This window comes from Pteropus alecto, unplaced genomic scaffold (assembly GCF_000325575.1).
Source record: "Pteropus alecto unplaced genomic scaffold, ASM32557v1 scaffold335, whole genome shotgun sequence".
In the NCBI taxonomy this organism is placed as follows: Eukaryota; Metazoa; Chordata; class Mammalia; order Chiroptera; family Pteropodidae; genus Pteropus; species Pteropus alecto.
In genome coordinates, this window is record NW_006436757.1 from 1,045,352 (window position 1) to 1,058,102 (window position 12,751).

Here is a 12,751-nt window from a genome sequence, read left to right on the forward strand (position 1 = left end):
TTTAGTAAGCTCTGCTAGAGACCCATACTCAAGGGCCATGTTTTCAGAAGGGCCCCAAAAACTGGGAAGGGGGGACCCACATAATGTGGGAATTAGTGCTTTGTTCATAGCTTTCAGTGACAGAAAATCAATGTATCTTGGACCCGATTTCTTACTCTCAGGAAATAGATATCAGTGTAACAGATGTTGGGTAGCTAAAGTTTTGACATCCAAATCTGTCACTCTGATGTCTTCCTTTTGGGTAGTTTCCTCCCTTCCTCTCTTATTCCCTTTTTTAGGAGATCTGAGTGCTCAAATATTGCCTAAATAATTGGCTAGAGAGCTTTGATTTCATGAGCTTTTTTCTTTGTCCACTTTTGTTCTTTCTGTGCCCAATGGAATTTTTGTGTCTGCTACCTTGAACCTTGTGACATTTTCCTGGTGAACCCCTCAGGATGAGCAGCCAAAGAAAGAGGAGGTTAAAAAGGAAGGCTCTGGCAATACCACCGGCAGCACTGGCAACAGTGGCAGTGGGAGCAGCACCAGTGGGGAGGCAAGCAAGTGAGTGCGGCGTGAGGAAATGGGTTGGCAACTTGGGAAGGAAAACAACTATGTCCATTAGAGAAATAGCCAGAACAGGGAGGTAGTTGCTTCTAAGACTGCCGACTTAATAACTGGATCATGGGAATACTGGTGACTTGGTTTTATGACGATGTAGTCTAAACTTTGTGTGTAGATTTCTGGATCAGTCCCAGCATTGATAACATTTCATTTGCGTAAAATAGCCAGAGGGCCCCTAATTTAGAAACACCAGCTTTTGCTTGGCATTGGGGAAAAACCATGGCCGCTTCAGATGCCTAACAGCATCCAAAGCTATGTGTAAGTTGATGTTGTACAGTTGCTGTGAACTGCCAGATCGTCTTCTGGGCTTTGGTCCTTTGCTGCTCTTTGTTTCACCCTGGCCATGGAGATAATGAGATAATGAAACCTTCTCAATAATAAGAATCCACACTTCCTTTCACAGGAAGAAGAGGAGTCGGAGCCATAGTAAAAGCAGGGATAGAAAACGCAGGTCAGTCATTCTGGGGGCTTTGGGTTTTCAGAATTACTATAAATAGAAAGATACCAAGGATATATATCGAAGCCCAGAAGAGGTTGGTTGGTTTATTAACAAACTAAATAGCTGTTTCCATCTGCATTCGTAGTCGGGACCGTGATCGGCATAGGCGGAGAAACAGTCGGAGCAGAAGTCGAGATCGGCAGCGTCATCACCGCAGCCATAGCTGGGATCGTCGCCACAGTACTGAGTCCCGAAGTTGGGACCGGCGTCGTGAGGATCGTGTGCACTATAGGAGTCCACCACTTGCCACTGGGTATCACTTTTTGCTAACAAGATCACTTTCCTATTGGAATCTGGGTAAACTATGTTCTATGGTCCCTTCCCGAGGGTGCTTATAAGCCTCCGTGATAGGCAGGAGACCCAGTTACTGGAGGGGTGGCATTAAGAATTCACGTGTGAGATGAGGTGCTGGGATCTGGTTTTCTCGTGATGGAAGACCCAGCATTGGACCAATCTGAATAAAGTTGGGTGACACAACTTTCACTTTTGTTGTTCTCTGTCCCATAGGCGTAGGTATGGACACAGTAAGAGTCCTCATTTCAGAGAGAAGAGCCCAGTCAGGTGAGTTGATAATGAATACTTTTTTAGAGATTGTAAGGTAATGAATAAAAAGGTCTTTGAGTCAAAGTACAGGAATATGTAGTACTTGAGGTTAGCTAGAGAATGATAACCAAGTATTGGTAGGGGTGAAGGTCTCAACAAATTTTCCTCACTCCTCAGAGAGCCAGTTGATAATCTGAGTCCTGAAGAACGTGATGCCCGAACAGTTTTCTGTATGCAATTAGCTGCCCGCATTCGGCCTCGAGACCTAGAGGACTTTTTTTCTGCTGTTGGCAAGGTAACCTTCTCCTCCTTAATTTGCTTCTGACTATCCTATATTCTGTCTATCCCCCTTTATTCTCAACTCAGGATTTCTCTTTTGCCCTGGATAGGTTCGTGATGTACGTATCATCTCAGATCGGAACTCACGTCGTTCCAAGGGTATTGCTTATGTGGAATTCTGTGAAATCCAGTCTGTGCCACTGGCCATTGGGCTGACTGGGCAGCGGCTGCTGGGGGTGCCTATCATTGTACAGGCCTCACAGGTGAGCAGGCCAAGAAACTGACCTGAGAAGACAGGATTGAAGGTAGGAGGTGTGAGACCTGACCCATCATTTCTTCCTTCCCCAGGCTGAGAAAAACCGACTGGCAGCCATGGCCAACAACCTTCAGAAAGGCAGTGGTGGACCAATGCGCCTCTATGTGGGCTCCCTGCATTTCAATATCACCGAAGACATGCTCCGGGGCATCTTTGAGCCCTTTGGCAAAGTGAGTAGAGTAGAAAGTGAGGGAAACCTCTGAAGGGAATTAGAAAAAGTGGAGAAGATGAGTATTCCTCTTTGTTCTGTCTGACCATGATAAACCCACTGCATTACACCATAGTGGGCATAAGGATCCATGCTGGGAAAGTTAGGCTCCATCTCTGTATTCAGATTGGTCAGTAGACAAATGAGTCAGGCACCATGAAATCAAATAATGGGGTTCAGATTAAGCAAGATGGTCACAAAAGGTGTTTTGGAAAGAGATGGCCTTTGTTTCTTTTTAAAAATGATTCAGAGAGATGTGATTGGTGGTGAAGAAGTTGGAGGTAACTAGAGCAATCTGGGTAGGAAAGATCAAAAGTATGGGTTAGCTAAAAAGTTATTAATAATATCTCCCTGTTCTGCAGATTGATAATATTGTCCTGATGAAGGATTCGGATACAGGTCGTTCTAAAGGTTATGGTTTCATTACGGTGAGTCTCTAGTCTTTTTAACTTGTTTATTTTAGTTTGGGTTTGTCCTCTTTTTCTGATTTTACAGCTTAGCTTCATTCTCCTTTAGGAACTATGTAAATGACTCATAAACCCTGACGCCTAAAGCTTGGACTAGCCTTCTGTTTCTTTTTTTTTAATGCCTACAGCACCTGGTCTTCCTAGTATCCCATCCAAGTATCCAAGAACTAACCAGGCCCGACCCTGCTTAGCTTCCGAGATCAGACGGGATTGGGCTTGTTCAGGGTGGCATGGCTGTAGACTAGCCTTCTGTTTCTTGAGACGAGTGTGTTGCTTGAGCTCTTGGCTTTGTTCCTATATTTTTGTCAGTGGCCCAGGGGTGTCCAGGAGTTGAACCAGCTTCCCTGGTGCTGCACCTTGCTCTTAGGGTAATAGTAATGATTCCAGGCTGCAGCTAAAATGTTAGGGGCATGAGAGAGGTTAGGTACAGGCTTTTATGGACATGTTTTATAGAATTGGTATATTTTCATGATGAGATAGGATGGTACTACTCTGAATAATTTTTCCATTGAGAAGTATCTTTATATTTAAATACTGTAGAGAGAATAGTGAGGTCATCTATTAGTGGGCAAATCTCACCTTTTCCTGACACTTCAACAAAATTGTTACCAGTTCCCGTAACTGGTTCTTCCAGCCCCATGTGACTCCAGGCTGAGGACTGGCTGCCAGCCACAAGTCTGATTGAAGCTGGTATTTTCTGGGCTCAATCCAGGCAGCATACACCCCCACAGCTGCCTGCAGGGCAGAGGAGAGGTAGGTTGTGTTCTACCGTGGCAATTGCTCACCTCAGAAGTATCCAGTAAAGGCAGGCCACCTACATCACCTGCCTGTGAACTGTCAGTACCACGTGCCAGGCCCTGGGGCAGCTAATACCAGAGTAACCAAAGCCAGCTGTGGCGTTCCTAGTGGCAAGTACCTTTTCTATCTCTCTGTGTGACTTAGATGCAGAAAGGCTTCTTTTGGGGCCTTTTCACCCTTGTGTTGCTGCTTTTTAGGTCAACACCCTTGACACTTAAATAGCAGACTGGGAATGCTCTTTATGCCATGCTACTGTTGTTGCTGCTGATGATGAAAGGGACGAGAGAGTAGAGGCTCTTGTCAGCAGGCCACCAAGTCAGCAGCACTGTGGTGGGGGTGCAGGCGCAGTCTTCCTCTGAGCACCAGGCTGGACTCTGGAGGTCCAGATTTCTACTTCTTAACTGAGAACTGAAACTTACTAGTCCTAAGGACTGAAATAAAGCCCAAGAGCGTTGACTCTCAGCTTATCTTACTTCCGTTTTATATGTCCATTTGTGAAACAGCCTGTCAGGCTGGCTTCCCTACAGATAAAAGACTTTTTACATTGTTGGGTTTTTAATGGAGCTGGAAGATTGATAAGTGATTGCCATTGAGTCCGTTGGAAAAGGTGCTTTTCAGAGAATAATTTAGGGAGGGATCTTAGATCACAGATTCTTGGAAAGAAAAGTTTGTACTGCAGTGAGCATGCAGTTTTCCTGGAATAGTAGGAATATGAGTGTTAGTGGGGTTTTGAGAGCATGTCTGTGGCCAAGAGGTGACTGATATTGCTTGGGTTTCTTGTAGTTCTCTGAGTCTGAGTGTGCCCGGCGGGCCCTGGAACAGTTGAATGGCTTTGAGCTTGCTGGTCGACCTATGAGGGTCGGCCATGTGACAGAGCGACTGGATGGTGGTACAGACATTACTTTTCCTGATGGAGATCAGGAGCTGGATCCGGGATCAGCAGGTGGACGTTTGCAACTCATGGCCAAGTTGGCAGAAGGTAGAGTTTCTCTGCAGGTGGAGGATATGGATTGAGTTGTAAATCAAGGGTTGGGACTTAATCCCACCTTTTCTTTCCCTTTTAGGCTCTGGAATCCAGTTGCCAACCACAGCTGCCGCTGCTGCCTTGCAGCTGAATGGAGCAGTACCCTTGGGGGCCCTGAACCCAGCAACTCTGACTGGTAGACTTGGACTTGGGAAAGGAAAAGAAGGGTGAGGGCCTGGAAAGAAGAAATGTTCTTTGCTCACTAATTCTCTCCTCCTCTCTGTTCCAGCTCTGAGTCCGGCCCTGAACCTCGCCTCTCAGGCAATTGCCTCCCATTGCTTCCAGCTTTCCAACCTCTTCTCCCCGCAGACCATGTGAGTCTCAGGACCTAGCTCATTTTAGTCTCAGTTATTTTCTTTCTTTTGACTTCTATTTACCTCTTCCCCAGGTGAATCAATGGCACAGTATACTGCCTCCCTGTGCCTCTGGGTCCTGCCACTCCCTTCTCCACATTTACCCTTCTGTGGTTCCTTTTCTCCATTTTGTGGACCAAGCCATCCTGAGGGCATGGACATTGACTATGGGGAAATTGGAGCCACCCTTATGGGCCAAGAAGAGCTCCTGCCCATGGCCCCACTGGGAATAGCCTCTGCTGAACAACCGCTAGTCGAAGAGAACAGAATTGTTGAACACCTATTTCCCTGTGTGTGTTGTCTCCTGGGAGGATCTTCATTGGCCTTTCTAACAACATCTTAGTGATTCCTCGATTCCTCCTCTGTTGGGAAGGCCATAGGGCATTGACTGAAGGAATGAACTTCTTTTCGTTTGTCTGTACCCTACAATTTTTTCAAGGAAAACCCTTAAGCCCTCTGGACAAAGAGGACTTTGGAGTTTGTGGGGTGAACCTTGAAGGTGCTGGCTTGCTGTTGCAAGGGCCCCCAGAAGATAGTATGGACTCGTATATGCATTGTGAAGCCTGCCTTAGACCTCAGCTTAGGGCTGGAACTACTACTGTAGGCTCAGCATCTTGCTGGGAACTGTGGGAATGATCTATCCTGCCAGGTATTTTGAATGTCTTAAGGGGCATTCAGTTTAGCGAAGGATGGGGGTACTTTCCAGTATCTTCCATCTTTCTTTGTACAGTTAGTTGTCCTTCCTCCCAGGTCCTTCCTTTGGTCCAGGGTGGGAGGATGGAGGGGAGGCTGCTACTCTCTACCTATTCCCATGTGCCTCTACTGTAGGCTCAACCCCAGCTGTTAAAGCTGCTCCTGTCCCCTGCCTGGGCACACGTGAGCCTTCTCACTGGATTTTATACCCTTGTGTCTGTACATAAATATATATATGTATATATATATAAACTTTGTACAAATGGCAAGCCCTGCTGTTGTGGCGGCTGCTTTCCATATATGTGTGGTCTTAGTTATGTCGGATGTTAATTTCTCAGCCAAAACCATGAATGGTTCTAGGGATATAAAACATTTGTAATACCATTGTGAGGTTTTTTCCTTTATTTTAATTTTATCTAATTTTCAGAAAGAAAAATGGACAAAAGGCACATACCTGGGCCAAGTTCTTGTCTGCATCTCCATTTTACTGTTGATGTTTGTCTCCTCCTCCATCTGTCTCCATCTTAACTATCTCCAAATCTATCTGCCCACTGGACTGAATTGCAGGTTCTGTCCCTGTGCCTAAGGACAGATCTTGTCTTTCCACTAGATGGCAGTGTAACTACCACATTCTGCACCTTCCTCTAGGTGTGTTTCATGATATTAAGGATCTTAAGTAGCAGAGAAGCCTCCCAGGCTCACCCTTCTTACAGTTGGTCCCCATACCACTTTTAGCCTTCTTTGTAGTAGAAAACTACTAGAGCCCAATATGCAAAAGGTTTTGGGCATCATACATTAGGGATCCTCAGGCCTTAACTGCTGTTCTCCCAGTCACCTCAAAGCTTGCATTCCACATAGCTCTGCCTGGGATAATGCAAGCCTAGAATCAGTGACTCGCAGGGAGCTGGGTTTTCCAGGAAGGGCTCTGCCAAAGGGGAGGCAGAACTTCCTCTGCTTGCTTTTTAAGGCTTGTAACAAGGGACTGGGCCAGCCCAGCTCACCAAGTAAGAATCAGCCTGGAGGAGGAGGTCTGAGGTTCTTGGTCAGGGCTCCTCCATTCTTTACTGGTTTCTATGGCAACAAAATGTTAAGACTATTGTCATGCTAAAAATATGGATAATTGCTGTTAGGTTTTAATTTGTCAGCACTCAGACTTTCTAAAGCAGAGTGATGGGTTTTTGGTGATATTAGCTTCTGGGGTTGCTTTGAACACTGAAGTATTAAGTACCTGAAGCCTGTTTGGTGTAAGAGGCCACTGGGGCCCAAGACTAGCTCTCGATTCTTCTAGCTAGCTATTTCCTTTGCTGCCACCCCCACTCCTTCCGTATCTTAGTTTGCTCTCTCGACCTGGAGGAAGGGAAGGAAGATGCATTATTTTTAGGTAGGAGCAGCTGGCTATGGCCCAGTCCCCCTATAGTTATTGATTTGGCTGTTAATGCATCCTGGAAGCACAGTGCAGACCATTTTTGTTAGTCATTCTAAAGCCATGGACCAGACCTCCCTGTGGTAGTCTTGAACTCCAAACTGTATATACCCACAGGCCTTCCCTCCCTGCACTCCTCAGACGGGCACCCACCTCTGCTTAGTTTCCTTATGTTCTCATACCTACCTCCTTTGGGCTTGTACTCTGGTTCCTTCTACTTCAGTTCTTCCTTGCCCCTTGGGCTTAGTTCCTCATACATCCTCTTGCTGGGAGAGAGACAGTGATCAAGTGAAGAAATATCTAAGACAGCTTCTCTAGTCTTAACTCACGTAAGGTGACTGCATCTAATGTTTGACAGCCGGTGTCACTGTATGACTCAGTGCCTTCTTGTTACTCATCTCTATCGGGGGCGGTTAGAGTGGAGAGAAGGGGGCAATAAATAGCCTCTGGGTTGGGCCTAAAGTAAAATAAACTTCCCTCAACCTCTCCTGCCTGAGCATGGTTGTGAGACTGAGGGTAGAGGTGAGACTGAGCCAGTCCTTTTCTCAGCATACTTAGGATTTTCCTACCAGGCCTCATTTCTAAATGGGATTTTCACCTGACTTTTGGCTTAGAGCCTATGCTTCTTTCTTCTCCAAGGCAGTGGCATTTTCTCCCTGTTCTTTAAACTGCTCTGTGTTCTTGATGGGATTTAGGAAGTAATACTTGGACAGTTAGAAGAGTCTATCCTGTCTTCAAAAAGTAACGGGGTAGGAGGTGGAATGATGACAACTATTAACATTTATGCAGGATTTGTTGTGGGTTAGGCACTTTATATGTATTGAATCATTCTTCAGTGACCCTCTGAGTTAGAGTCTTTTGTTAACTTTAATTGTAAATAAGGAAACTGACACTCAAAGAGCTTAAATAACTTGCCCCACAAAAAGTTTGCGATTCCAATCCAGGCAGTCTGACTTCTTTGATCTTAATCGTAAGCTGCCTCTCAACACCACTATAGAAGCCAAGGCTTTGGAGTCATGAGGAAGTGTCACTTTTTCTGTCTTTGTACTCATACTTCTTAGTATAGCCTGAATTTTTCCACTTTCATGTCTGTTCATCTTGTTCTCTCTTCTTGCCCCTCTTTTGCTGGTCAAAATCTCATCCTTTAGGACTCTGAAGCTTTCCTAGTTGGAGTCGACTTCCTTTTTCTAATAGGTCTTATTCTGCCTTTATTTACAGTGCTTTGTAAACTCTATTAATAGATGGTTATAGCCTGATGAAGCCAGCCATAGACACATCTTTTCCATTATTGTTTTGCTTTGTATATGTTACATGTCTGTTGAATTAATTCCCTTTCTGTTCAAATCAGAGCCAGTCTATTCAAAGGCTGTCCCTTCTAGTCTGCCTTCCCTGGCAGCTTCATCCATTCCTTCCTCACCCCTTTATGAGACGAGGCAGCTTTATTCTTTTTAGTGTTACCATGGTAGCCTGTGATGCTTTCTGTCTAAAATGCTGTTTGCCATCCACCAGAGACTGATGTTTCCGTGGCAACCAGGTGAAGTCAATAGTCATGAGCTGGATGCAGGAAAGGAATTCTGATCTCAGAAGCTGTGTGTCTGAATCTTCTGGCTTCAGACATCCTCTTCCCTCTCAACCTTTGCACTCTATATCTCGAACTGATTTGCTCTCAAAGTGTACTCTTGGTTGAGAGAACTCTGTGTGAGGTGAGGCAGACCAGCCAACTTAGATCATGTGGGAAGGTGGAGGCAAGGAAAGAGCTGATCAAAGATCACGTTAAAAAGTTGGATGAGTTCTCTTAGCTGTCACAGATGATCGACTCTCAAGAACCCTTAAGGAGTTGGCTGGAGTTGCCAGAGAGCCATTAAGCAGTTATTTTTGAGGGCAATGGGTAGGTGGATGAGGTGCCTGAGGACTGGAAAGGAGCCAGTCAGTTCTGGATTGCAGAGGGGAAAACAATGACCTTGGAAATCAGAGACCTGTCAAACTCTTGTTAATGTTCCAGAATGGATGGGAGTTTCCATCAGCTTTCAAGCATCATGGAGCCTACTTGTTTAGAATGAGTAGTGCAAAGAATTAGCTGTCGCCTCCCAATTCCTGGGTCCAACCAAGCCAGGGAACTTCTACCCTATAGCAGAATAGTCATACTCTGGAGCACCACTATAAGGTTCAGATCCCTCTTCTGTCTCAAACTAGCTGAGTAAGCTCAGGTGTTACTCCACTTCGCTAACTCAGACTCCACATCTGCAAAAAAGAAATGATAACAATAATACCTTATCTCAGGCATTTGAGAATTAAATGAAATGATCTGTGTAGAGAGCTTAGAACTTGTTAGCTTATCGGTTACTACTTATCATTACTCCTGCCATCTTTATTCCCATTCCTCTGGGTGCCTTGACTGTCTACCTGACCTCATCTCCAACTTCAGAGAAAACTCAATATTTACAGGGGGAGAAGTGAGGGTGGGGCAATGATGAAAATAAACCATAATTGTTTCTGGGCTAAAGTTCCAGGCTTACAAGGTCCCAGGTCACATGCAACCAGCCCACTTTTCAGGAAAACAAGTCTCATTGCCCAGCCTCTTTTTATGCCTGAAACTCTATAATCATTACAACCAGATGGCTTTGAAAAATCAAGGTGAGCCCCCTGGGTACCTTCAGGGTACCTAGTGCCCTTTGCTTTTTCTGGCCAAGGAAAAGCCCAGAGTGCTCTGTGTTAGAACCCTTTGCTTGGTGTCCCTCCTCATTTCTCCCAAGCACTCCTATAGCACCTGCCCTACTCTGGCAATTCCCTTTCAAAATAAGTATTTCAAATCACAGGTTCTCTGCCTAAAGATGAGTTATAATTTTAACAAAATATGGAAAACTGCTCAGTATAATACCCTCACTTAGGCTTCAGTTGCCAATCTTCCCCTGCATTCCTCCTAAAACAAATCCAGTAATGGGTCACCTAAGTCCTAGTGGGGAGGGCATGTTGGATCTTGGGGACCATAACTTAAATTTGTATTTCCAGAGTGGTGCTGGGCTTTGAGAGAATAGCAAGCAGCCTGAGTGATTGCCTGAGACGAGGACACAGGTTGCAAAAAAAAAAAAAAAAAAAAAAAAAAAAAAAAAAAAAAAAAAAAAAAAAAAAAAAAAAAAAAAAAAAAAAAAAAAAAAAAAAAAAAAAATTCCACTGCTCATTTGTATAATGCTTGACAAATTACAAAGGTATTTGCATTTTTATTTAGTCCTCACAACTATCCTACATTATATAGTTGGGAGAGCTAAGGTTCAGAAAGGCAGAGAGGTTAAGAGTGACTTTTCTCCATAGACTTCCATCCAGAAAGTAGTGGGCCTGAGAGCTAACTAAAACACTTTCAAGGCCCTATTGAATTTGTATTCATGTCTTGAGTTTACAAGGCCACCAAGCTGTGGAGGCATGGCATCAAGATTCAAATAGATGAAAAGGGACCTTGAGCATATGCATCAGAGAGCCACCAAAATAACAAAAGATGAAGAAGCAAGATGCTCTTGTCTGGTTTGGGGGCTCCTTGATAACTCGGCCACACCACCCACCCAAATGTTACTGCCTTCTTATGGGAAGCGTCTTTACCTCATCATGGGGTGGGCTGCCCACCATTTCTCCTGTGCATTTGCTCATGTAGTTTCACTACAACGGGTGGTTTTCCTTCTTTCCTCCATCTGTCTACAGCGTACATATATCCTTCAAGCTCCAATTCCTAAAATATAAGTCTTCTAAATTTTGTTTCATTCTTAGAAATTTTTAAAGCACATGATGTCGCCCCGCTACCTCCACCCACCTTAGATAGTCAGAATATAGTATAGTTTGCTGCTGTTTTGGCCATGGTTGTACTGTCACCACCACCTTGTCCTGCCTCTCCAGGTCAATTGTCAGCTACTTGAGGGCAGGGATCATGTCTGTATTGTTTTCTTCATAGGGCCCAGCACGGTGACTGTCATATTGCAGCACCTGAGGGGAACAGTAAACATTTATGGATGAAAGATAAAAACATCCAGGAAAAATTTACTTAGACTGAAGTGGGTTGGAACTATGTTAGATTAATAAAAAGATGTACGTATGGGCAAACTTCCTGGGAGGGAGAGTTGAACCCAGAAGACTTGTGAAGTTGTCCTTCCACAACTGGCAGCCTTCAGAGAAGAGAGCCCCTGCTCTCTTCAGACTCTCTACAGAAGAGAGTCTCTGTAGAGAGGGTTAGATGCAGCAATAAATTATTTCATTTTTGAACAGGTACAATATACCATAGCAGGGCTTATGGCTTAACTATAAGCAGAGGCCCAGAGCAGAGGAATACCTTCTAAGACATGGAGTGGCATCATCTCTAGACTCTCAGGGGAGGGCACAGTCTATGTTCTTGGCCACTGAAGAGGACTTATGAGCCAGAGGGAGTGGGGGTATCAGTTTGATGGGTTGGGCCAGTAAGAGCACAAACCCCAAGATAAAATAGCAGTAGTTAGAGGAGCACAAGGGCAGAGACCTGGCACAGGCAGCTCAGGCCCTAGGGCCCTTCACTATCTCAAACCAACCCAGATCAGTAGCTTGGTTATACTTTGCTTTGATCAGAGAGAAGGAGAAGAATGGCCTGGCTCTCAGAGAAGACCCCACCTCTCCCAAGTCTGGCGGGAGCCTGGCTTCAGCTTCCTTCTGTTCTGAGCTCTTCCATGTAGGCGTCTAGAGGGAACACACAGATGGGTCGGCTGATGGGTCTGGCTAAGTTGCGGGGAGGGAGGCCTGTGTGTGTGTGGCTCCCTTCATGAGGGAGGTCCTGCCATCATCATCTTCAGACTGATGCCACATGGAAGACAATGATTCCTCATCCTCCCCTCCTGCCATCTTTGACCATTGGTGGTACTCGTCCTCTAGAAAAGCCCTCCTCCCTCTACATGCTCAGTCTTGGTTCTTCCATTACATCTGTGGTGGCTGCATCTCCACCTCCTTTACCTGTCTCTCCTCAGGACCTTCTTTTGTCTCTTCTTTCTCTGGAACACCAAATCTTCATTTTGTTTTAAATTATTTTATTTCATTTTTGAACAGGTAAGATATGCCAGAGTTAAAGAAGTAGAAATGGGGTATATAATGAGAAGTAAACCTCCCACACCTGTCCTTCACTCACCCAGTTCCCCTTCCCAGCAGCCATCCGTACCAACCTGGTTTATAATTTGTTAGGTCACAGACTCTTTTGGAAATTTGATAAAATTCGTGAACCTTAGTCTCAGGCAAATGCATGACTGCACAAACATCAGATTATACCACTTTATAAGAATTACAGACCCCTAAAGCCCACATGTGGTTTGAGGCTAAGAAACGCAGCCTGTATTGCTCCCTCTCTCTTAGTATCTCCCTTAGTATAATTTGTAGGTCCCTGTGCAAAATAAAAATGCAGGGCTCCTTATTCAAAGAATTTCAAAACAGTGGCAGCAAAGCAATTAAACTAAGCATAGGGCCCTCTGTGACTGGGCCATGAAGCCAGTCCTGCATCTCATCCTTTACTCTGGCTCTTCTGCTAACATCTTTATAGCAATTATTCTCA

At 44.9% G+C, this 12,751-nt stretch overlaps 1 protein-coding gene and 1 pseudogene across 4 annotated transcripts in view; one reads left to right on the forward strand and one right to left on the reverse strand.

Moving 5' to 3' along the window:
* The window catches only part of RBM23 (RNA binding motif protein 23), an 11,557-nt gene extending 5,393 nt beyond the window's left edge, over positions 1-6,164 (forward strand). For 3 of the 4 annotated variants that reach the window (XM_015590676.2, XM_006913606.3, XM_015590675.2), the window contains exons 3-13: positions 434-540; positions 1,004-1,051; positions 1,185-1,352; positions 1,607-1,660; positions 1,820-1,937; positions 2,032-2,184; positions 2,270-2,407; positions 2,808-2,873; positions 4,494-4,689; positions 4,775-4,870; positions 4,964-6,164. In XM_015590676.2, the coding sequence (XP_015446162.1) occupies positions 434-540; positions 1,004-1,051; positions 1,185-1,352; positions 1,607-1,660; positions 1,820-1,937; positions 2,032-2,184; positions 2,270-2,407; positions 2,808-2,873; positions 4,494-4,689; positions 4,775-4,870; positions 4,964-5,052 (1,233 nt within the window). In that variant the 3' untranslated portion in view covers positions 5,053-6,164. The remainder of the gene's footprint in view (positions 1-433; positions 541-1,003; positions 1,052-1,184; positions 1,353-1,606; positions 1,661-1,819; positions 1,938-2,031; positions 2,185-2,269; positions 2,408-2,807; positions 2,874-4,493; positions 4,690-4,774; positions 4,871-4,963) is intronic. The other variant, XM_006913607.3, reaches the window with a different exon arrangement.
* Positions 3,032-3,154, reverse strand: LOC112481199 (annotated as a pseudogene).
* Positions 6,165-12,751: the final 6,587 nt, after the last annotated feature.